This window comes from Vombatus ursinus, unplaced genomic scaffold (assembly GCF_900497805.2).
Source record: "Vombatus ursinus unplaced genomic scaffold, bare-nosed wombat genome assembly UNPS02014813.1, whole genome shotgun sequence".
In the NCBI taxonomy this organism is placed as follows: domain Eukaryota; kingdom Metazoa; phylum Chordata; class Mammalia; order Diprotodontia; family Vombatidae; genus Vombatus; species Vombatus ursinus.
In genome coordinates, this window is record NW_020954591.1 from 30,657,097 (window position 1) to 30,681,800 (window position 24,704).

The window sequence follows — 24,704 nt, forward strand, 5'->3', positions numbered from 1 at the left end:
AAAGAAAGAAAGAAAGAAAGAAAGAAAGAAAGAAAGAAAGAAAGAAAGAAAGAAAGAAAAAGAAAGAAAGAAAGAAAAAGAAAGAAAGAAAAAAAAAGAAGAGCATAGGATTGGTCACAGGTCCTACACACCTTTTAATATACTGGTACCTGAAAGATTTCCTTGGACCCAGCCCAACCCTGGGAAAGAGGTGGTGTGGTACAAAGGGAGAGTGTTGCATTTAATTAGTGGCTCCTGTCTGAATCTAGATTCTGCCACTACTACTACCTGTGTGATGGGCAAGCTTTGAAACTCATCTGGACCTTGGTTTCCTCATCTGTAAAATGAAAGAGTAGGACAAGACAACCTTTAAGCTTCCCCATATCCCTATATCCCTGAGTCCCTCTAGTTTGGTGATTCATTAGCAAAACAGATGGATGACTTTTTCAGAGAAAACCATTTCTTAGGTGATATATAAATAATCCAAATCATTTTCTTCATCTGACTAGGTGTACTTTGTGAATCTTTCTGTTGGCAATCTGCTAATGATTATATATCAAAAGATAAGAAGATGAACTTCTTGTGGGCAGGGGCAGTTTTTGCCCTTTTATCCCCAGAACTTATTACAGTGCATGGTACAAAGTAAAAGCCTAATAAATGCTTGTTGACTGACTGACTTAAGTACATTTAGATACAGTTCCCCACACAAAATGTGTTTTCAGCACCTTGAGTGCCCTCTCTCCCCAGGTGGAATGAGGGCCAGAAAAGGATACCTCTTTTCTGTTAACCTGAGGCCTTTGAGGGGCCTCCTTTCATTGGGAAGAAAGTGAGCCCACTGACCACACAAACCTAATGCTTTCCAGGAGCTGCACTGCCCCTCTGCCAAGAGCCACTCATGGATCTCTCCAGCAGACCCTGACTTTTGACCAGCCAGAAACTTGGACTCTTCCTCTCCCATTCTCCCCTATGTGGAAAAGAGGCTGCAAGGAAGAACCATCCTCACCCCACTTCATGCCAACACCCTAGGACAAATCCCTAGTTGCACTCCACATTCCCTCCAGCTATGACTTTATTCTTTATGCTCTTTAACACCTACTGTCCAGAAGTCAGAACATCTGGGTTCAATTTTCATTGCTACCTGTTATGATCTCATTTTTTAATTTGAGCAAGACCCTTATTTCTTACAATGACTCAATTTCCTTCTTTGTTGGTGAGGAACGTCATTTCCCTTGTTTCTATCTCCTCAGGTTTTTAGAAAGTATAGAGAGATGAATAAAGCTTTCAGAGTTCCTTAAAACAACAGAATATATAAATATGAGGAGTTTTCTTAACTTTGGTCTCTTTTGAAGGCTGCCATCAGAACAGATCTTTTAGTGATAATGAGGTGAGTGTGTGTGTTTGTGGGATATGGGGAAGGAACTGGGGATGTTAAGGAGGAGGAGCCCCAGCTAGATGTGCATTGGGAAAAAGAGGATGGGGAAAGGATTATTGTTGTTGTTCAGTCATGTCTGACTCTTCCTGACCCTGTGGACTATACTGTCTGTAAGGTTTTCTTGGCCAAGATATTGGAGTGGTCTGCCATTTCCTTCTCTGGTGGATTAGGGCAAGCAAAGGTTAAGTGACTTGCCCAGAGTCACACAGTTAGTAAGCATCAGAGGCTGAATTTGAACTCAGGTCTTCCTGACTCCAGGTCCAGTGCTTTATTCACTGTGCCACCTAGCTGCCTATGGAAGGGAAGACTGAAGCACTATTCCCTCGGAGAGTTGCTGTCACCCACTGAGGATGGGTTCATTCAAGCTAACAACCTCATGCCGATAAAGAATGGGACTTGCAGAATCACAACATATTAGGACAGACTTAGAGACTGACAAGTGGGTCATTTTATAGGAATCAGAGGCCCAAGTGATTAAGGGACTAGCCCAAAGTCACATCTCTAAGTAGCAGCTGGGGCCAGAATTGGAACAAAGGTCAGGGTGATCACTTTCCGTTAAGGCCACACTGCCTTCTCACCAGCCTCACCCCATGTGCCAGACCCCATGCTGAATGCCAGGGCACAGATGCAGCAACCCTCAGCTACGGATGTTCAGAATTAAAAAAAAATAATAATGAAAAAGTTTTTCAATGCTAACATTATGTTCAGTCCCAAGGATCCTTGGAGCTATAGTTTTCTTTGTTCTGCCAAAGGAAAAAGGAAATACATCAGGAAGCCATGCTAGTCCACAGGAAGTCTCACTTGGGCTGATAAAAGGAACTGATGTGAGGTGGGTTTGGATGCAGTTATAAGTCAATCAGCCTTGAAATAACAAGAAGTGTCATTCAGAAGAAACCGGAGCCTGAAAATGGGCCTTTCATGAGGATTTCCTTTTAACCTTCTCCTGTCTTGTTCATCATTCTTCTTTTTTTGCTTTTCTCATCTCCAACTCTCTCTCCCTCTCTCTCTCTCCCTCTCTCTCTCTCCCTCTCTCTCTCTCTCTCTCTCTCTCTCTCTCTCTCTCTCTCTCTCTCTCTCTCTCTCTCTCTCTCTCTCTCTCTCTCTCTCTCTCTCTCTCTCTCCCTCTCTCTTCCTCTGTGTGTGTGTGTGTGTGTGTGTGTGTGTGTGTGTGTGTTAGGCACGTGTCTCAGTCAAATAGCAAACATTTATTAAGTGCCTGCTATTTGTAATGAAACAATCCCTACCCACAAGGAGCTTATATGTGCATCTTGTTTTAAAAAAATGGGAGAAGGGGGAGGTTCCGAGTGTGGGAGGTATAGAGGGCCAAAAATGTGAAGCATCTATATGCTCTCTTATACCACAGAAACTCCTGACATCTTCTGGACATTAGGAATGAATTGGGGAAATTCTCTGTCCCTTCAGTGTGCCAAGGTAATGCAGGGGTTATAACTACCGTTTTCTCTTGTCTACCTCCATTCCTGTCATGAAAGAGGCAATACTTCCTAGGCAAAGAAAACCTAGCCAGGCATTTCAGTCAATCTTGGATTCAGTCAAAGGGCCACACTTGAGGATCTAGAGGGCCATATGTGGCCTCAAGGCTGCAGGTTCCCCAGCCCTGAGTCCTAGACATTGCCCCTGCTTAAGAAAAGAAACAGGAAGACTTGAGCAACTCACTTAATTCACTGGACACTTTCTCAGGATCATGCTAGTCTTATGTCCCCCCCAACCTTATTTTTTCCTCAGTATCTGAGTTTGAATCTGACTTCAAGCATAAATTATCCAAATAATTGCATCAGTGCTCCAGTTGACTGTACCTCTTTGGTCATAGCTCATGTAGTTTTGTTGCTCTTGGGATCAGCCCCAGGTACAGAAGGGCCCTTTCTGCCACCTTTAGAGCCCACTCAAAATGGTAGGTGATAAAGTTTCAGGTTGAATCAGGCCCTTTCAGGGTTTGAGGGTGTTTGCCCACAGCACAGCACTACTTCCTGTTTTAAGAAAAAAAAATCCTCCCAGAAAACTCATTATGAGGCTCAAAATTCTTCTTGGACATCAAATAAGTCCTCAAAATATTGTCTTTTAAGGACTAAGTGTAAATGAATCAGAACCAGACGAATTCAATTTCCCTTCAATTAAACAGGATTTTTTAAAAGTCAAGGAGAAAGGCGCTTGGGGCCAAATGTGTTTTGGGTTTTAATCGAGACCAAACTTTGGAAAATAGCTTAAGACCCCAAAGCATAGCCAGGCCCTATTCTTAGTTTGCATTAATGCAGAAGGATTAGTACAGCTCCAGTGTCACTTAGCAATGAAAACAACCCAAGCCTGAGAAATGCATATAGTACTTACTCTGGAGAGCCAGGTCCCTTCAACAGTCATCAACAGTCATCTCATGAATACTCATGTTGGCTCTAAGATGTAGGGAGAAGGTATCAGGTTGACCCAAATAAACTGTTAAAGGGAGTTATTACAGAAAACAAAGTTTCTGAAGTCCAATCCAGGATCATCTTAAAGGCATTTCCTTTATAAATGGGTTCCAAAACTCCGTGATAGTCTTTTTTTTTTCTCAAATAGAGAAGCTAAGGCACCAGTTGCTAGTGTTGAAGGAAGGAAAAGGAGATGGAGGGAAAATGTCAATAAGAAGGTTGCACTTGGCCAAAACCCTGATTTTTCTGGATATAAACACCATATGGTGAATGGTCTGACCTAGACATTGCCTTTGGGTAGAACCCAAACTCTCCCTAAAGATCCACTTTAAGAAATCTCCTTGAACTAGTGTCCAAAGACATAACATAGACCACCTCCTTTTGTAGAGGTCATTAGGAATCTGGATAGACACCATTCATGGTTCTACTTTATTCCTAGAAGGAAAGGTGGTCTCATGGAAAAAGCACAAGATCAGAAGTCTGTTCACTTGGATTCAAGTCCCAACTCTCACTATCTGCTATTGGTTTGGGGGGGGGGTCATCATACCATAGCCTACAGTTTTCTCTTCTGTAAAATGAGAGGTTGAGCTAGAAGATCTTGAAGGTTGCCTTCAGCTCTAAACATCCATATTTCTATTTGTTCTGTAGGATTTAGTTACAGCAACCCTACTTGTGGCCAAGGAGAGAAGAGGGGTGAATTTTCAGGCAGAGACATGGGGGGACGGACTGGATCAGTGACCTCATTGAGACAAAGAACTCCCAGATGACAACCAGCTTCTGTCAGCATGGGCAGAACATTCAAATCTTGGAGTGTGACCTAAAGCCCTAGCAAGTTGAGTGACTCACCTAGGATCACACAGCCAATCTGTATAAGGGGCAGTACCTGAATACAGGTCTTCCTGGATCTAAGGCCAGCTTCCTTTCTACTATATCATATTTTCTTGGGCCAGGCATAGGATCCTAGGGATGAATATTAATCTGCCCTATATATATTTTGGTAAACATAAGATGAATACTGCCTAGACGGATGCAACCAATATAATTTAAAGACTACTTATAAATGTGTATATAATTCTTTACGCATAACCAGTTTGGTTTGATATGTGTGTTACATGAAAGAGAATGTACAAAAGTGAGCATTGCACACTCAGACTCCTATACACATACAGTATACATATGCATATAGGTTCAGACCCTATAACTATGTTCCTGGAATGTTCTCTGTCTAACTTAAACCCACAAATGTCTGGAAATTCTAGGTTAAGGCTCCCGTGACACCTTTAACTCTGGCCCCATGCATATATGTGCTGGGATGGGACATAAGGCCTTTCATTACATTGGACACATAACACTGGTAAATGGGACCTGAGACTGCAAAAGCGGTTCATTTTCCTAATATTAATTCACTTTGAGAGGGCTGGGGAGATATTTCATACTCTGGGATTTTGAAGTAGAGAAGTTGGGTACCTCTCACCACACCTTCCCCTTTTGGGAAAATTTGGAATGCTTCAGAATTTTTGTTTTGATCTTAAGCAATACAGAAGAGGCTCCAAACTATCAGGAGGATGCATCTGCAGACAATTTCTGAGACTACTCTCATGTCAGATAGAGACGGCATGAAGTATGTAGGGAAAAAAAAAACTTAGAGTCAGGGGCCTGTATTTGATTTCCAGATCTGCCACCCACTATCTGAGTGACCTAGGCCAAGTCACTTAACCTTTTTAGGCCTCAATGACTACATCTGTAAAATTGAGGAATGATGCTAGAAAACTATTCTATGGGCCCTTCTAGCTCTAAATCTATGATCCTACAATTATTTACAGATTTGTTTGGCAGAATCTAGCTGAAGTATTAGACTCAAGTGGGTATTTTAAAGATGCTAGACAATTCAAAATATTTTTAGAAATCTGATTTGTATTTCAGGGAAATTAACCTTTTAAAAATTGTCTCAGTTCCTAGAGCTTATTCACTTTTTGTTGACACTAAGCATACATAAAAGAAATCACCAAAGTATAAAAGAAACCTCATGAAACTAGTAGAATACTAAGAAGACATGATATATGTACTGTATTTTGAAGAGTAAAAGGGACAAGTAGGGGATAATACAAAATAGGGCTTCCCCCCATCCTGCTATATTTCATAAGCAGATTCTGTTTAATAGACAGATGTTCTTAAAGGCAGGCGATAGCAGCATAGCCTGGTGGTTGGCCATCACTGACTCAGAATTTTTTGATCCTAATTCTGACTCTGCTACCAACTTGTTGGTAGCCTCAGATAAGTCAGAGACCTACTCTCTATCTCAGTTTCCTCAGGGACTGAGTTGAGAATAGTAAGGTTTGGTAGTGCTAATGGGGCTGGGGTTACAAGTCTAATCTTTCAGTGGACCAATTAACTTTCTCCCTTAATAGCTGGCTGCTTTTGCCTCGGAGAGGAGGGGATGGGAGTATTTGGATGGATAAACCAAAAGTCCTGGGAAAACTTATAAGTACATATGTGACTGATGCTGGGGTCTAGGGGCTTGATAATATGACATAATGGTAGCATATGAAAAATATTTTTAAATAAAGAATGATCTCATTGATGTGTTTCCCTGATGAATCAATTAATGATCAAGCAGAGAAAGATAGATAATATGAAGCAATCGAAAATGAAACTGGCTACACTCTCCTATAGAAGGACTGACACCTGGCAAGGTTTTAAGAGAACTAAAAAGAGAACTAAAAAGTTTAAGGATGCTTAATTTATGTGTCTATACAAGTGCTGGCCTCCATTAATACCAGTTTATCACAAAGCAATAGGCCAAGGAAAGACTTAGAAAGACAGTTTCACTAAATACAAGCCAAGAAAAGCTGTGTTTCTCAAAACCAAAACCAAAACTCTTTTTTTTCTCTACCTCCACAGTGCTAACTCTACACACTGCTTAAAAGAAAGGGAATGAAGGGTTTTTCCCTTGTAAACCCTGGCAGCGCCATAACCACACAGGGGCATTCAGGGACATGGGACCCTAGTTGGAAGTCCCCTCCCCAGACCTGTGACTTTACATTTTTCTTGAACCCCATTGTCATTTCTAGGACCCCCATTAGAACAGAAATCCATCCTAAGACCCTGATCCCTGGCAGTCTTAGTCAAGCTATCGCAATCTGAAAACCTGAATCTGAAGTCTCAGACAGGATGGGATCTATAGGCTGATATCTACTTTTTTGGCACATTAAAAGGAGAAGAGGTGGCCTATGTGGGGTAGCAAAGATTCAAACCTCCAGGAACCCTTCCTGGTCCCCTGGCATCATGGGTGTTTGTTCAATATGCTTTATGGAATCTGCACAATTTTGGTCTTAGACACATGGTTCATTTATGGTTAATGGGCTTCCTTAGACTTAAATGACTCCCTAACCCAAGCAAAGTCATCTATTATTCACAAATGGAAAGGGAATCAGAAACTTTGAATCTCAGTGTCATTATTGTTCAAGATGTATTTAATATATCTAGTCTGGCAGAAGAGTGAAGAAGCTATGGGCTAGAGCTTCTGAATGAATTGTATTTAGTTAGAACAATGTATGGAAAGCCAATCATAGTTTTTGTGGAGTGGTCAAATGGGTCTTCAGCCTGCCTACCCATATGTAGCCTATAGGCAGGCCTGTTGGCTTTTCAATTGAATTGGCCTATTTGTATGGACCCAATTTGTAAGTTGACTTTGTTCATAGGAAAGCAAACTTCTTACAGGTTGAGGCTTTTTAAAAAATCGTAACAGACACAAAACTGAATAAGATGGGAGTTTTGAATCTGAATTTTTGAAGGCAGATAGGAAATTATTCTAGATATGATGATTTAATTTTTTTCACTAACATAGAAGTATTTGGTTTTCTTTTCAAGGAAGACCTTTGTGTTATATTCTTACAAATGTGTTTGGACTGACAACTGTATATATATGTGACCACATACTCACAGAATACACTCCCTTAAAAGTCATCCTAATGAAAGTGAATGAAGGCAGTTTGTTGCTGTGATAATAAAAACAAGGAGCAGTGTGACATGGGCAAGTCACAACCTCTCTGGACTTCAGTTTCTTTATACATAGTTAAGCAAAATATGAAAAGACCATCATCATTCCCTCCAGCTCTGAAGTTCTGTGATTTTATTATTTTAAAAGCCTGATTATCTTTCTTCTGTAAAGTCTCTCTAGACCTGCAATGATAAGGGTTTGAAGGTACTCCAAGGTAGTTCTAATGCATAGAAACAAATGCCTGGAGAAACTCTACTCCATCTTCGTATGTATGTCCAGATTAAAGTAGACTTGAAAGACTGGCTTTTGGTGATCCTGCAGCGTGGCTTTGCCCTCTACTTCTTGAAATAGCAAGTCACATAAATATTTTCAAAATATTTCAATAAGCCTCAGAGGCATTTGGACCAGAAAGCCAGATCAGCCTGGAATTCTTCCTGGGATCTTTCAGTTCTGTACAGATCTCACAAGGCCCTATGTTTTTAAAGACTCTAGCTCCAATTACCTTTCTAAGAGATTCAGTCATTCAATGAATATTTATTGAGCACCCACTGTGTGCACAGGACTCTGCTAGGTACTGAGGGATACACAAAATCTTAATGTGCCTGCCAGCTGCATGGAAATTCTAGTCCTGTAAGGGGGATATGACTCAAACACAGATAATGATAATAGACACTGTATTTCTTCTTCGGAGAGTGAAAGCATGGAATTGTGACAACTAGGTAGTGGTAGAACCATTACCTATTCCTGTTATAGACTATAAGTTAAATTATATTATTAAGCAACACTCAACCCCGCCTCCTCACTATGATATTATCAGTGGTGAAAGGCATGTGATGTTGATTACTGCTGCAAGAAATGACCTGGTTTCAAAAACCACACTTAGTTCCAGGCATTCTTCAATTGCACCTCACTACCTTATCTAAGAAAGCTTGCACCAGTGCACACCAAGGAATAGTGAAAGTTAAAGGTAAGGAAGCAGTTGGAGAGGACAGAAGCTTGTCTCTGAGATCCATAGAGCAGGTAGAAAGAGTGTGGTTAAAAAACCCATCAGATGGCTCTCAAAATTCATGGAGAGCAATTTGTTGACCTTGCAGCAGAGTTAAGAACTGGGCACCAAGGAGATTATGGAAGAAGGGAGGGGAAGGAAAGGAGGGAAATGTGTTTTCTGAAGAAATCTGAAAAATAATGGAGAGTCAATGAAGCAGATAGCCACAGGAAGGTAGGTTACAGATGAGAGGAGCCACAGGGAAGGAGGCTCTTGAACCGATGGGAAACAATGGTGCAGGGTCAGTGAAGGGAGCAGTAAAATAAGTTATCGTTGGAAATAGAGTCCTTACATCTGCCTTGCCAGTTGGATGCTATCTTTCCCCTTTAAGTGTGAAAACACAATTTCCTTTTAAACTCTGCACCACTAAGAATCAAAGAAACGAAGGAGGTATAGAGCTTGTTGTCCAGTCTAACTATAGACTTTAGAATTGCAAGGGACCTTAGATATCATCTAATTCAACCCTCTCATAATACAGATGAAGAAACTGAGGCCCAGAAAGAGGAAAATTTTTTTTAAGGTCAAATAAGCAATAAATAGGTTCAGAGTTCCAACTCAGGTCCTTTGCCTCCCTGATAATATAACATTGCTCACCACGAGAAATTTTAAAATGCTAGGATTCGGTTTAGTTTGTGAATGATTCATGTGTTCAAATTTTCAGCACTTTACCCTTCCATTAAACTTCAGGATAACCATCAAAGGCATTTGGAGAAAAAAGTTTTCCCCATTTTACAGATGAAGAAACTAAGAACTGGAGAGATTATGTAATCTGAGAAGCAGAAGGAGATCACAGCTATTTTGTGGCAGAGCGAGCTCTTCTGTAGTCCAGAGCTCTTTCCTCCATACTATATTGTTTCTAATCACGGACATTACTGTAAACTAGTCTAGGTTTCTCCCATTCAAATGGGAGAAACATAAAGAGGCAATTGAAATGCAACATCTCTGTTGTTGTTTGCAGATGATTTAAGGGTCTGAATTTGTGCCAAAACTTAATGAGGGTGGCCCAGAGCACAGGCCATCAAAGATTTGAGTTTAGGTGGCTAAAGAGAATTACTTTAAGATTCCACCATTCCTCAAGTGGCTTTGTTTAGCCAGGTATATAAGGGCTGGAATCAAACACACAAATTTGTCCCTGCCAACGCCTGCACATGGGAAAGAGGAATTCACAGAATTTGCCCTACCTTCTTAAAAGGAATGGACTTAATTTTCCTCTCTGGGACTGGGAGACCAGTTACCAGTTACTTGTGAGAGGTTGCTTTGGTGACTGCCCATTTCAGTCACTGCGTGTGTCTAAAGAGTCTGGCACATTCTGGGTACAAAGACCACAGCTTCCTCCCTTTGCTAAAGGCCTGTGCTTGGAGGTCTGAGTCGTTCAGAACTATTGCTTCACTTCTCTTTAGGGGGTAAGAATCAAGACCCTGAGCCATGTTCCCGCCCTTCCGGCTTTAGGGGGTGACTTTCTTGGATAGGTATAAGTAGCAAATGTCCACTTTAACAGAGTGACTGCATTTTAAATCTAGTTTGTTAGATATGAATAACATTTTTTCTAAGTCAGGAAAACTTTAAAGATATCTATACCACTTCAATAACAGAAAGTAGGACCCTTGCCTTCTTAAACTAGCCCCACCCCTCCTTTCTTTTTAGCATCTATCCAGGTGTCTTCCTGCTCCCACTTTCCACCCATGCACCTTCTACTTAAGCATCCCCTTCTCACATATTCTCCCTTCTTACTTACACTTGTTACAATCAGTTAGTCATCTAATCTAGAGATTTCAAGTTCCTGCAGTTAGTGTCTTTTCCCCAGATCAGCAAATTTCGGCTTTCAGAAGCAGAAGGCAAAGGGGTAAAAAAAATTCATCAGGCCCCACCCAAGCGATAGGCATCTTTTGAAATTGTTCAAACCCACTATCTCCAACCTTGTCTTTAAAAGCACCAAACCAAGTAGGGAGTTTCTCTCCTTTAGGTCTTGGGGATTAAGGAGAAACCTGGCCCCCAGTTCACCAGCTAATGGCTTTTCCAGACAAACTTTCTTTGCTTAGTGCTGGGCTGCCCGGCATCCTTATAGCTCAGTCTTGGTCTGGTATATCTGCTGTTCGGCTAGACGTGAAAATTGTCGCCTTTGCTGAAGGCGATCTATAAGGTCATCGTTTGTGTATGTGCGGAAGGAGCATGAGAGGGTGTGGGTATGTGTGCCCCCCCCTCATGTTTCTCCAGAAATTCCAGGGAAAAAAGAGGATGGAATAAAAACAGAATTCGAGTATCAATACACTCAAACACTCATCGACCACTCTGCTTGCCATTGTGCTGAACAGAGGTGACACTTTGGGAGAGGTCAGCAACTCTCACTAGAGTCCCTCTGGGCAGCTGGGCCCTGCTCCCAGCTGAGCTCTGAACCGCCCGCCAGCCTCCCGCCTCCTGAACAGTTACTCTCTCACCAAACCGACTTGGGCCTTCCTTCAGAGAACAACGCCTGTAGCCCACTCTCCTCTCTGCTTCCCGCGTTCCGTCCCGTCCTCCTTGCCCCCCACCCCCACCCCCGCCAAGGAATAAAAAAATGAAGACGGCGCAAGTATGGGGAGGTGGGTGGGTGGGGGCGCAAAGAGTTGGAAAAGAAGGCAGAAGACGACCAGTCTCAGGTAAAGCCCGGCAGCTTCAGGGCTTTCAGAGGACCCGGAGCCAGTATAAGTAACATAGAAGGAAGGGAAACCAGCCCAGTGCTGACATGTAAACAGGGGCTAACATCTGGACCAGCCCCACTGCAGACAGACAAACAGACACACACACCCCCGCCCGGCTGAAACCAATCCACTTGCTTGCCCTGGGGCCCACTAGACAACCTAGCTGCCTCGGCTTCTCCCTCTGCTCCTCAGATCCCAGGAGGCTGAAGGGGAGTGCCCCAGGGCGGGGGCTGCAGGGGAGATGGGACTCGGGGAAGCTTTTTTTAGCCAAGCTTCCTCCTCAGCTACCTGGCTGTATGTCTCCAGGGTCGTCCCCAACCCCACCCCAGTTATCATCACCCCCAGCTACCAATAAGTGAGAGGGGAAGGCGCTGGACTCGGGGAGAGGAAGAAGTCCGGTTGTAGGACAGGATGACCGCGGCTCCGATTGGGGGTTGTGGAGGAGTTACCCCAATCATAGGGAGCTCAGGGAGCTGCTAAGGTATTCCTTTTCCCTCCCCCAGCACGAAACTTTCGAACCAGAACGGAAAAAGGAGAAACTTGAAGGGAAAACAGGAGAATAGAGGAGAAAAGCAGCCACGTCTTCCGGACCCCGGCATCCTCACGCCCCAGCCTGACGGCCCCCCCGTTCCCCCAACCTAGCTCCTTTGCTTCTCGCCAGCCCCGATCCCCTCTTCAGACTCTTACCTTAATAGTCCCGTCCATTTGGCGAAGTCTACAGCCGAGCCCCCCAATATTCCACACATTGACCCGGTTAGAGCCTAACCCCACAGCCCCTTCGGATTGCCTCCGCTCCCGCACCTCTCCAGCTCCTGGCCCCCTGTCCGCGTCCCCCCAGTGAGCTCCTTGCCCTCTTCCCCGCTTTGCACGTTTGTTGTTGTAGCGGGGCGAAAAAGAGACAGTTAACCGGATGAAACTTTTTTTCAGCTAATTTTGGGAAGTGACTTCACTTTGCGAATCGGAGAGGAAGTCCTATCTCTCTCTCTCTCTCTCTCTCTCTCTCTCTCTCTCTCTCTCTCTCTCTCCTTTCCCCCTCCCCCCTCTCCCTCCCTCTCTCCCTCCTCTACGCCGGTCCTGCTTTTTGCATCACACACACTATATAAATATACACGTAGATACTGTAGATACATTCATACGCGGCACACACAGGATACTCGCTTCAGGGAGATAAGAGCTACGCTAGAACAATACTGCTACCCACCCTCAGCTCCGTGCTCAGTCTGATTCCTGTAGTCCCAGAGTCTTCGACCCCCCAAGTCACATACCCCTTGGTTCTTCCCCAAAAAGTCAAGTGTGAAATGTATTTGCCTCTCTCCCCCCCCCCCCCCCCCCCCCCCCCCCCCGCTCCTTTTTTTCCCTGGGGCTGTTGGCTGAACGCAACCCTCCTGACTCACTCACTTTCCGTCTCTTCCCACAGATATTTTCATTAATGTTTTTTCCAGCCGGAGTAAAAACTTTGGAGGGGGGAAAAAAACCCGGGAAAGTTCTCTGGGTTCGTATGACCTGATGAATACCGGGAACGATGTAGATAGGACAGAATCGTAGTAACAATAATCGTTCAAAGTCTCATGCACAGTGATGATTTCCAAGGGTTCCCTATGTTCACAATTTTTCACAGACCAGACAAATACTCCTCCAGGAGCAGCTCAGCACACCAAGAGGATATTTGAATAACTTCACAACCACCCCACCCCCTCAGACTCCCCTTCTTCTTCCCCAAACTAAGCTTGGAGCACTCTCGTTCTTACGTGAAAGGACAGTCTCCCAACGTCCCTCCCTTTCGCCTCGAACTTCTACGAGTTCTCTCCGTAGCCCGAAGCCGCCCTCCTGCTGTGGAGACTAGCAGAGAAGGGGTACTAAAGGGAGCTCCAAGCCCGGGAGATCTTCTTGGAGGAAGGGGGAGGGAGGTGATGCTGGGGTAACTACCCACCCAGCCCCAATGCACTTACTCCAAAAGCCATTTATTCTTGACATCAGGCTGCAAAGCCAACCCATGCTTTCCAACCTCTCCCGAAGGGTTGCCGAGACGTCGATGCCTTTGGGAGAAACTAACTGTCGTCCCGAAACAACCCTCTAGTCTCTCGCAAATGGACTGAGTGGATTGGACCGCAGACTAGCCCGTTCCACCAGACAGGGTCGCAGAGAACTGCAAAGAAAACAGACTTCTCTCTTCCGAGAACTATCGTCTCGAGCGATACCTCTCCCCTCTCCCCAGCCCAAGCTCAGACAGTCGGGACCCCGATAGTCTAGAGCCCCGGAGCCCCCCCCCCCCACTTTAGACGGGCGCCTGGAACCCTAGGGCTGTGGAAAAACGGGATAGAAGCGCGAAGGGAGGGAAAGAGGGCTGGCGGGCGGACTCAGCCTGGGTTCGCTTTCTCCCGGGTGCTACAGAAACAGGTTACCTTGTCCAGCGCTCTCCTGACCACACTTTGGACTTTCTCACTTTTATTTAAGAGTCCGACAGGGGGGGGAAATCCGAATGGGATCCAAGTGAATTGAAAGAAAAAAAATCAAAAGTTCTCCGTGGCAGCCGTAGAAGTGACTTATTAATTCTTTATTTCTTCAAGAGCAATTGAGCCGTAGAGCTCGCTCGTTCTCCTTCCCTTCCCCCCTCCCCCTTCGCCCCTGTTGAAATTAGCCTCATCAATTCAGCTCCAATTTTCGGTTCGGATACAGACACGGGACTGAACGTGACCAGACCTGGAGCCGCGGGTGCAGCTTGCCAGCTATTGAGACTCAGCCGAGGTGGGGGTGGGAGGATAGGGGGGCCAACAGAAGGGGGAACGGCGGCTGGCTCCCCCTCCCCTCCTCCTGTCTGCTTCTCAATCCTGGGGTCTGCTCCGGGGATCCCCCGAGACCGCCACATCTGGTTACTGCTAGCGGGGTCAGGTCCCCCCCTTTGCCTGGGGCCACAAGGACTGGAGTTCAATTAAAAGAAATCAGACTTAACCCTTTCCTCTCCAACGGCCCTCTCCCTCTTCGCCCCACTCAGGCTCCCTCTCTCTCTCCTCTGTTTTTCCACATGCTTTCCAGAAAAGAAAGAGGTTAAAGGGAAAGTAAGAATGAATTACATCCTTTCAAACCCCAAATTGTTTCCTTTTCAATCCATACTCCTCCGACCTTCAAACAATAACAAGACTTTCCGAGGAGCAAAAGAGCCCACCTCCAAGTGGAACCCCCTCAAAGAGACTCACCTACTCCCCAAATCTAAATTTCTCTATTTTCAACAAGAAACGGAGACAGGGTCCCCCTTCTTTAGGATAGCAAGGAAGTGTGGTAGTTGCCCCAGTTGTAAAGAACAACTCCACGATGGTTTGGAGGCTCTCCCATATCACTATAGCATAGTCCCTGCTTTAAAATACACCCCCCATTTTGCACGAGATTTCGGATGCTTCTTCCCCACCTTAGGTGAACACCAGCAAAAACACTGATCCTTTTCTATTCCAATACCATTTCAATCACTTAGACCATCTCTCCCCCTCCCCCGCCCCGGTTTCCTCAAAGCATTTTAGAGAGACCTGCGTTTTTCATTGAAGATACTAACTATTAAAACAGATAACCCGAAGGATCCTTCTCTCTCCCTGTCTTTCACTGGAACATCGAATCGAAAACAACTGTGTGATCATGCCTTTTAGACAAAGTTTGAGCAATTTTAAAGGTGGGGGTGGGGTGGGGAGAGACTATGTAACACATAAACAGCACTAGTTTCTGAATAGCCAATTTACCTTGCGCCTATGTCTTTGCCAGGTCTCCCAAGTTACCAGCCCCCAAGTCTCCCAAGAATCCAAAAAAGAAGAAAATTTACTCCCCAGACTCCGCCTGACTTTGCGGAAAAATAAGTCGTTTCCACTAGGGCATCGAAACTTACAAGCTGGTGTACAATTCAGTTCCACTTATGTAACTCGACATATAATGTTGGATTCCCTCCCCCCTCCCCCCAGATCCCGAAAGAAACAAACCAAACACAACAGTAAACAACTCTGCCCTGTTTAATGTGGTTACCACCAGACATCTGGAAAGATGGTTTGATCCTGGCAGCTCAGATTGTTTTCACGAGCAGCCAAACAGAATATTTCGAATGTTTGCATTGAGACAAATTGATAGAGAGCCTGCGGTCAGGCGGGCTACAGTGGAAGACTGCCCTGGGAGTGAAAAGAAAAAAAAAATAAGCCCTTTCCCTGAAGGATTTCTGTCTTTCTCTCCCTGTCGTCCCCCCCACCACCTACTTCTCCCTAATTTCTTTCCTTTCCCTTCTCCTCTCTCTGTATTTCTTTCTCCTCCTCCCATATGTTTTGATTCCTTAATCTCATACAAATTCCCCACAGAGTACACTTTATCTAAAAGATGTTCAATTCTTCCAGCTCTCGTGCACCCACCACCACCACCAGCATCACCATCAAATCAAGGAAAGGTGCCCTAAATTCTAGTGAGTCTAATTTATTACGTCCAAGGAGAACTTTGCTAGTAAAAGGGACCAATTGCGACTTTATTTTCTAACTGTAAAAAAGAAAAAAAAGTTAAATAAAGGTTTCTTATAATGATATGTTGTATGTGGAATTGAACGGGTAATTATCTAAGTGAATACCTGTGGGAATGAATTATAGAGACTGTATGCTCCTCTCCTTGCATCTATTTGCAGGTGGGGAACACTCCTTTGATATCTGGGGGAGAGAGGGGAACTTGGTGGAGAAGGTGGCTGGTGATGGAGCTGTTCTATTCTCATTTCCAAACATCCCAAATCCTAAAGATTAGGAATCCCTTCTTTGCTCAGTTTGGGAGGAGAGCCATTAAATGTAGCTTAAGGTCTCTTGGCTCTGTCTGTCAGTCAGTCCCCATTCCCCTCCCCCTTACATACAACTCTTTGACCGGGTTAAGAGCTTTCCAGACTCTTTGTCCCTGGCCTCAGTTAGCACCAGCCAGTTTGGTACCCATCATCCTGTGGGAAAGGAGGAGCAGCTACTCTCAGAGGTGCTGCATCTTTGAGGCTGACCCTGTAGACTAGGGTGGATCCTTCACTTGAAACCCCTAAAGATGCCAAGCCCGGCTGGGTGTCTCTCTTGGCTGCTGTCTCCTCCTCCTCCCTACTCCACCACGACTCAACTTAGAGGCTAACTGGTAAAGGGGGAGGGAGGCTGGAGAGTAGGAAAGAGAGGGGGGTGGGAGAGAGAATGCCAAAAACCCAGACTGCAGAGCTGCAGCTTCAAGTGTCTGGCCCCTCGCTTGAGGCCATAATTAATTTGAGATTTATTTTTATTGGAGAACTCAAGTCTCGTCTGACCTTAGCCAAACAAGGCTGCTTCGAGCAGCCCCTGGATGCGCTTGAATGCTGGGGAATATTTCTGTTAGACGGTTCTCCAGGCGCGCCTGCTTTGAATTTGTTCCTCAGACTTCATCTACTTGGAGATTTGAAGAAAGATTTAAAGCCTTCTACCCACCCCCACCCACTAACCCTGCTCTTTCTTCCTTAACACCAAGCTGGTTAAAAATACTACGTGGGAGGTGAAGGGGGTGCATAGAGAGCAGGTCAGGGAGGAACTACACTGTGGTTGTTGGGGTATTTGGGGAGGGGGCACAAGGAATTGAGAATCAATGATCTGCTGTCTCCCCAAACCTAGTGCCCTTCTCTGCTTCACAAGTCTTGAAGTACCTTTGAATTCCAGTAGGAAGACCTCGAGGGAGTGGGCACCCAATCCTAATTGTTAAAAAGCACAGACTAACAGCTAAGGGATTTTGTCCAAAATCCTCCTCCACCCTCACCCCTGTCTCATACGCCCATTTCCCAGGATACCTCTCTGGAAGGACAATACCAGGCTGCTGAGTGAGTTACTCTGAAGAGTAAGGAGAAAGATTTCAAGGCCCTTGGATGAGGGACAAGAGACAAGGTACTGGGAAGTTAAGAGACAACCTATTATGGAGAAAGGGCTAAAGAAATGGAGGGGAAAGGGAGTAAGATATGGAGAAGGAGGTGCTTAGAGAAGAAGGTACTTCTGGAATTGTTTCTGTCCTCTCTCCTTTGCCCTTGTCTCTTTCAAGCTACCCATTCTCTTTTCTGGTCTCTCTGCCTTGCACTTGCCCAACATCTGTCAACATGCAGTTCCATTCCCCCCCTTCCCCCCCTTCATCTTCCTCTTTTCCTTCCAATTTGTCCTCATTTCATTGCCCCAGTTATTCTTCACCCCATCTTTATCTATAGCAAAGTTTGGAGTGAAGGAGTGTTAGGATGGACACCTCTCCCTCACCAGGTAGTAGGTGACTGAGGAGGGAAGCTTGGACAGCCAGTTGGCTCCATCCTGGGATTCAAGGTTTGGACAGGCTGTGAAGTGAGGTTGGAGAGAGTACCTGGTCCTGTCACCTTCTTGGCTAGAGCTCCACTCTTTCCACTCCCTGCTCCCCCACCAACCTAAGCCTCACTAATGTTTGTCAACAGCCTCCAGGACTGAGACTTGACAGGGGAATGTCAGGGGCTTGGCAACCCGGAGGCTGTTTGTGCCCGCACTGGCAAGCAGTCAGAAAGGGGAGCACAAGAAACAAACCCAAGATTGTAGCTTGCATGCAGACCCTTTGCCTCCATCAATGCTCTTCTTTGTCCAGCAATACAAACGTTGTGGCTGGAGAAAAATCCATTTTCCCCCTTAAAAGGAGTTTTTTGCACTTAACTTTCTTCCAGCAGTTGCACAGCTCCTGTCCTCGGCACCAGCTTCTCCTGGTTTGCTCCTCTACTGGCCTATCTAACCTAGAAAGGGTTCTTGGGCCAGGCTTAATACTCCCAAATGTCCTTTTCTGGGGGGTGTCTATAAACAGGTACTGCACTCCTGGAAAGTAGGGGGTGGGGACAGACCCTTGAACTTAACTCATCCACATTTCTAGTCTTTGGTTCAGGGTAGCTCCAACATGCCGACTTAACTCATTTAAGATAATTTTACTTATTTGGTAATAAAAATTTCCTGAAAATTGAGAATGTGCACAAAAGAGAGACACTTTCACAAAATCAGATATACCCTTCAGTTTCCTGGCATAAAATCCACACAGCCCCTACTATTAAGTTAAAGCCCTTAGATTCTAAAGAGTAACCTAGATGTGCGAACTAATCTAAGTAGTTCTCCCATGCAAATTAGTGGCGACTGGTTGGGTGCACTATGATTCTCATACTTGTTCATGGGGATCTCCTTGGGGTGTAAGCACCAAATACCTGCATTCTTCACCTCAGTGCGCTTTGTATTCCTGTACACTCACACACACACACACACACACACACACACACACACACACACGCACGCACTCACCCTTGCATGTTCTCTGTACCTGCATGCACAATTGGTTTCCACGAATCTGCTTGTACATTGGGGGAAGAGGGTTTGACATGAGTAACAGGGTGAAAGAGGGTGGAGGGAAAAATGGTTTGAGGTGATTGGCATCCGTTCTTCCTTCCTTGAAACAGGGAGTGGAGGAGACAGTTGAACTCAAGGTCGCCTTTCGGAAGGAGGGAGACCCACTGCTCCAGTGGCGGTGGTTACGACCCTTCCCTACTTCTCTCACTTCTCCTCCTTCCTCCCTCCCCCCTCCCCTTGGTCCGCCAAGTCTGCCCCGCCTCGCCCCGCCCCACTCCGGGCGGTGGCACGCTGTAGACTTTCCTTAAACGTGTAACCCAGATGTCCCCGCCTTGGTTTGTTTACATTCTTGGGAGCTGTTGTGGGGGAAAACACCCACACCCATACCCACCGCCCTTCTGCACCAAGTCAAATATAGCGGCAATACTTTTTTGGGAGGGGGTGGAGGAAGGGGGAGTGGTAGAGGAAGGTGGGAGGGAGGATAAGATTAGGGGAGACGAAGTGAAAAAAGTGAACCAGACACATAGACCTTGCACCGACGAAGAAGGACATCTCGAGACAGTAAAAGCTGTCACTCACAGGAGTCCCCCAAATGCGGACGCGCACGGATGGAGATCCACAGAGGTAGTTCCCTTCTCCCAGTCATCATCACACTTAGGACACTGGAAGGGCGTGGGCGGCCCAGGGAAGGCTGGGATAGTATTGGGGCTTGGAGAGGAGGCTCCAAGCCCTTCCAGTCTCCTAAGTGTGATGATGACTGGGAGACTATCTACAGCACTGATCACCTGGATACAAGACAAAACTTTGCGTCTAAATCTCGGATCTCTTACCCGCTTCGCACCGCCCCCCCCAACACACACACACAGACACACACACACAGACACACACATCTCCCATCCGCAACCTGGTCTCTTAGCACCAAGCTCTGCCAGTGATAGGCCCTTAAAAGGGGTATGCTGAATTTAAATTGGAGAGGGCAGTCTTTGCTTTTCTGTCCATCACCTCCAGTCTTCAGACCCTTCAGAAAGCACAAACCAAAGGGCCCTACCCTTCTCCCTCCTCTTGCTCACCCAAGGAAAGGGATTATGGGGGGGGGGGGAGAATAGTGGATAAGGGTCACAGGAGGAGGTCTGTGGTCATTACCTGTTTAAAGATGATGTCATGTCTTACCTTGACGTAAGACGATGTGTCTGGGACAGTTTGAAACATCTTTTGTGGACAAGGATGGACTGAGAAGGGCTGGGAATCCACCTGGAAGAAAAAGAGCAAGGTCAGTCAACTGCTAGTGGGGAAGAGGCTGACAGAGTAGAAACGGGAGCCTAGGTAGAGACTAGGGCCTGGAGGCTACAAAGAGACACAGAGAAAAGGAAGAAAAAGCTAAGCTTTTTGAGGCCAGGGCATGGTGATGTGAGAGCTTTTATATCCTTCTGTGGAAGGCATCAGATTCTTGAACTCCACTGACTCCCTTGAATAAAAGTAGAGGGTCCTGGAATGAGTAACTCAAGGCTCATTCCTTTCTGCTTTTCCTTTTTCCACTATCCCCTTTCCATTTGCTCTCTGGCCAGATAACCCCTGCACCCATACTCCCTGGCTTAAGTAGTTGTTCTTGTAGATGGGGCACCCCTCCACCTTCCCCCATGTTAAGAAAAAGTGGGAGGGAAGTGGGAAAATTAAAGGAGAAAGGAGTAAAGGTCAATAAGAGGGCCTGATGGAAGTAAAAAGTAAAGGGAAAAATCATTTGTACCAAATATCTCAAGGTGAAGCAAAAGACTGATATTTTTCAGAGCTAGACTCTTGGTTTTGTTCTTTCCACCCTTGATTTACTCCTTCCAAGGCTTAGTTCACCAAGTCCCATATATCTCCTTTGAAGGATTCTAGCTGTCTCTGACTACCCTACGAGGTATTTCTACCATCCCCAAAACCTTGGCAATAATATTTTGGTCTACCTGGGTCTAGTACTAGAGTCCCCTCCTTAATCTCTCTATATATACCTGAGGACACCCTGGAGATTATACTGTTAAAATATTCATAAGGGACAACACAATGTGCTTAGTAGTCTCAAAGTTCTTAGTATTTCTCTAAGAAAGGAGCTATCTAGGTAGATAATGGAAAGGAATCCACATCAACCCTATCTGTTGATGAAGACTTACTACTCACTAGATGCCAAAGAGCCACCTTGATGCTTCATGAAGACTTTTCCAGGGAGACAAAGCTCCTGTCTTCTTTCTACACAACTCTCTTTCTCCCTCTCCCTCTCCCTCTCTCTCTCTCTTTCTTTCTCTCTCTCTCTCTCTCTCTCTCTCCCTCTCTGATTCTTTTTGTCTGTTTCTGTCTTGTCTTTCTGTCTCTGTGTCTGTGTCTGTCCTTCTGTCTCTGTCTACCCTTCGACTCCCCCTCTCCCTCCCCCCTTTTTTAAACGTGGCAGCAGCTTGCTTCTCCGGCAGCCAATGTGTTTCTGATAAACTGCTTTTTCCCCCACTAACAAATTCCAGCTTCTTTGGCTCCTGAAGTCACAACAGAAAGACACACGTTCAGGGACAAGGTACATTTCTTCAGATCAGAGATTCCCTGGCTTCTTCCCTCCATGTCCCCAGAGTGACCCTTCCCTGGGGTTTACCCCTCTTTTTTATGGGTCTTGAAAATATTCAGAGTGAAACTCAAAAGCGAGGGGAGACAGACAGACAGACACAAAGACAGAGAAAACTCTTGAAAAACCAGGTCTGCTCCTTTAGCTGCTTCCCTCTTGTCGAGCTCATTCAAAGGAGTCCAGGGGAATTGCCCAGAGGAGGAACTTGTCCTCCCCCATCTCATATACCCACCCCCTTGTTCAGGGCACAAAGAAGCCACTCACCTTATACACCCTTTCCTCTTAACCAGCAGGAATGGAACAGTGGAAAATCCAGGATGGGAAGTGACGCCCCAGTCCGCCTCTGAATCTCTGTGTTTTCAGACACTGATACCTTGTCTGTGGGATTAAATTTGCTAGATCCTCAGCCGGACTGAAGTTAAAGTTTTCCTTTCTTTCCAACCCATCCAGACAGCCTGCCTCAGCTCATTCATATCCTCAGGGGGCTTTTCAGTAATGGACTCGATTTGTGTGTGTTTCCCTCTCACTCTCAAACACTCCCTCTCCCTCTTCCTCTCTCTTTTCCCCTCTTTTAATTTGATTTCCGTTTTCTTATCAATATTTCAACTGCTGTCTGATGAATTGTTCTAACAGGACATTCAAGCATCTGTCACCAGCCCCTCTCCCCCTGGCTGCATCTACACTTGAAAGATTTTTAAAACAACAAACCTGCCCATCTACAAATACACTTATTATACCCATCCTTCTGTGTGAGGATATGTGTATTCACTGAGAAGCCAAGAGGAAACGCTGAGTGGAGCTCCAGGCCTATTTTAAACTGATTATTTTTCCCTGGGAAGTTTCAAATATCTGTATTAAAATGATAATTTTCCAAGTTTTTAAAAAATATATATGAAACCCTGTAGCTATCCAACTGCTCAGCGTTTCCTACTGAAAGCGCAATCATGCTCCATCCAAAGGACTCCGTGTTCCCCCCAGGATAAGCCAACTCAACCAAAGCTCATTCCTAGACACATTCTTTAGTCTGTGTCTACAATGGCAAAGTCAAAATCAGAGAGCTGAGGCAATTACCTGGGTGATTGGCCTAAGAGGAGTTTTAAAAAACACTCCTGTTAACGACTTGTTTGCTTCAGGGAACATTTGTTGGTTACCTGCCTTGAATAATTCAGATAATTACTCAGCCTTCTACTTGGACTGTGTAGACAAAACCTCATATGGTGTCTCAAATTTCACCCTGCACATATGTACGCTCGCTCACACAGTTGCCTATACAGTAACAGAGCCATTCTTCACACAAACAGATCCCCGGCGTCTCTGATGAGATACGTATGTTCTCTCTCCTCTACTCCTTTCACACTCTGGTACATTTCCCTCCTGGGTCCCAGTTTTGGGATCCAGTACCAAGAATCCTCCTTGTCTTTCCCTGCTTCGCCTCGAACACACCCACTTGGAACCGAAGGAGCTGCAGATGCAGACCCGGGTGAGGGCGGGGTTGGGGTGGGGGGTGAGACGGGAAAGAGAGGGAGAGAATATAAATTTGCGGGCACCCTCTTAATTGCTGTGATCGTTGGCTCTTAGATTTAGGGCTAGAAGGAACCCTAAAGGCCATCTAAGTCTGAGCTTCCACTTCTCTCGTTCTTACAGATGAAGAGACTGAGGTCCAGAGGTACTAAGAGAATTGCCAAGGTCACAGAGTTAAGTGGTAGAATCGGCATTTGAACCCTGGTCCACTGACTTAAAATTCTACACTCTAGCCCCTCACGCCTTGATTTCCCCCCCTTCCGGAACCAAATACCGGCTCTGCTCTCCTTGTTCTCCAAGAATAATGACCATAAAGTTATTTCCCAACGAAATTCAAATAGGAAGGGATTCTGGGCAGGCTTCGACCCAGAGGAGAAAGTGGTTTCTCACCAGTCAGCCTTCCCGTAGAGGGGGGAAGCCGACTTTAAAATCCAGGTCTTCCCACGTGGGGGGTAAGAGAACAGGCAGCAGGGTTATTCATTATTTCCTTCGCAACAATATCCCGATTTTTCTCTCCCGGGCCTTCCCCCAAAGTCCAACATATTGAAACATTTTGCTGCTTAATAAGAGCAGCGCATAGAGCCGAGAGGTGAAAGGCCAACCCAGGACCCGTGACTGCAGCTCTATGAATTCGGCGCTGAGTGACGGCCGGCTCGGAGCGCCCAGTGCATTCCTGACAATTTCTTAGGAAAACAAGACTCGAGGTTTAGCTACGACTAGGGATGTGGTCTCTGCCCCACGATAGATAAAATCTTTTTTAAAAAAAAGTTAGGGAGTTACTTATGTCCTCCAAAGACCGAAAATACAGACAAAACATCATCTTGACTATGAAACACACACACAAACCACACATACAGACACACTCACACATTCCGAGCTCACGCTTCTAATAGGATACCAATTTTCAGGAGTGAATATGTTTTAGTAGTGCTGGATGTCTGAAAATATCTTTTGAGATGGGGTAGGAGGTCAACATTAAGTGAAGGAGGGCAGAGAATTGAGGCTTCCAGTTAAACCTCGCTTTCTCCTAAATTATCCAGATATGTAAAGGAGGGTGTATTTTTTTTTTTAATTCGTGGTGGTGGTGGTTGGGGATGTGTGAGTAGGGGAAGGGAGGAACAATGTTTCTGAGTTAACCAAGTAATCGCCTCAATTGCCCATTTCCAGAAACTTGTTTATCCCTCAACAGTGAGAGAACACTGGCTCTTTCCCCCCAAAGACTTCTGGGATACTCCAGGTTCGTTCCGAAATTTTTAAGAAAACCTCTCTCCACTCGAGTATCCCCGGTTTCCCAAACACTTCATCTCCTCCCCATCACTGAACAGATATTTATTGGTGGGGGGGTGTTCCTCCAACTTGTGTTCAATTCTTCACGAACCCATTTGGGGTTTTCTTGGCAAAGATACTGGAGTGGTTTGCCATTTCCTTCTCCAGCTCATTTTACAGGTGAGGAGACTGAGGCAAACAAGGTGAAGTGACTTGCTTAGGGTCACATAACTAGTAAGTGTCTGACATCCAATTTAACTCTGGAAGATGAGTCTTCTCTGACTTCAGGCCCAGCACTCTATCCACCGCACCACCTACCTGTCCTTGCTGTGCTTATAGGTTACATTTAATAGCCCAAACTGACACATAAAGCTTTCCAGTCTGCAAAGCACTTTCCTGCTAGGTCATTAGTGCAAATACTATCGTCCTCAATTTTTTTTTCAGACAA

General features: G+C 45.4%; 1 protein-coding gene across 5 annotated transcripts in view; it reads right to left on the reverse strand.

Moving 5' to 3' along the window:
* The window catches only part of FLI1 (Fli-1 proto-oncogene, ETS transcription factor), a 166,700-nt gene extending 144,782 nt beyond the window's left edge, over window positions 1-21,918 (reverse strand). Inside the window, exons 1-2 of one of the 5 annotated variants that reach the window (XM_027877651.1) lie at window positions 21,734-21,918; window positions 20,053-20,133 (exon numbers count right to left, since the gene is read on the reverse strand). In XM_027877651.1, coding sequence (XP_027733452.1) covers window positions 20,053-20,091 — 39 coding nt within the window. In that variant the 5' untranslated portion in view covers window positions 20,092-20,133; window positions 21,734-21,918. Of the gene's footprint in view, window positions 1-12,241; window positions 12,496-12,755; window positions 12,776-13,503; window positions 13,571-20,052; window positions 20,134-21,733 lie in introns of those variants that run through there. The other 4 variants (XM_027877653.1, XM_027877655.1, XM_027877654.1 and 1 more) reach the window with 4 other exon arrangements.
* Window positions 21,919-24,704: the final 2,786 nt, after the last annotated feature.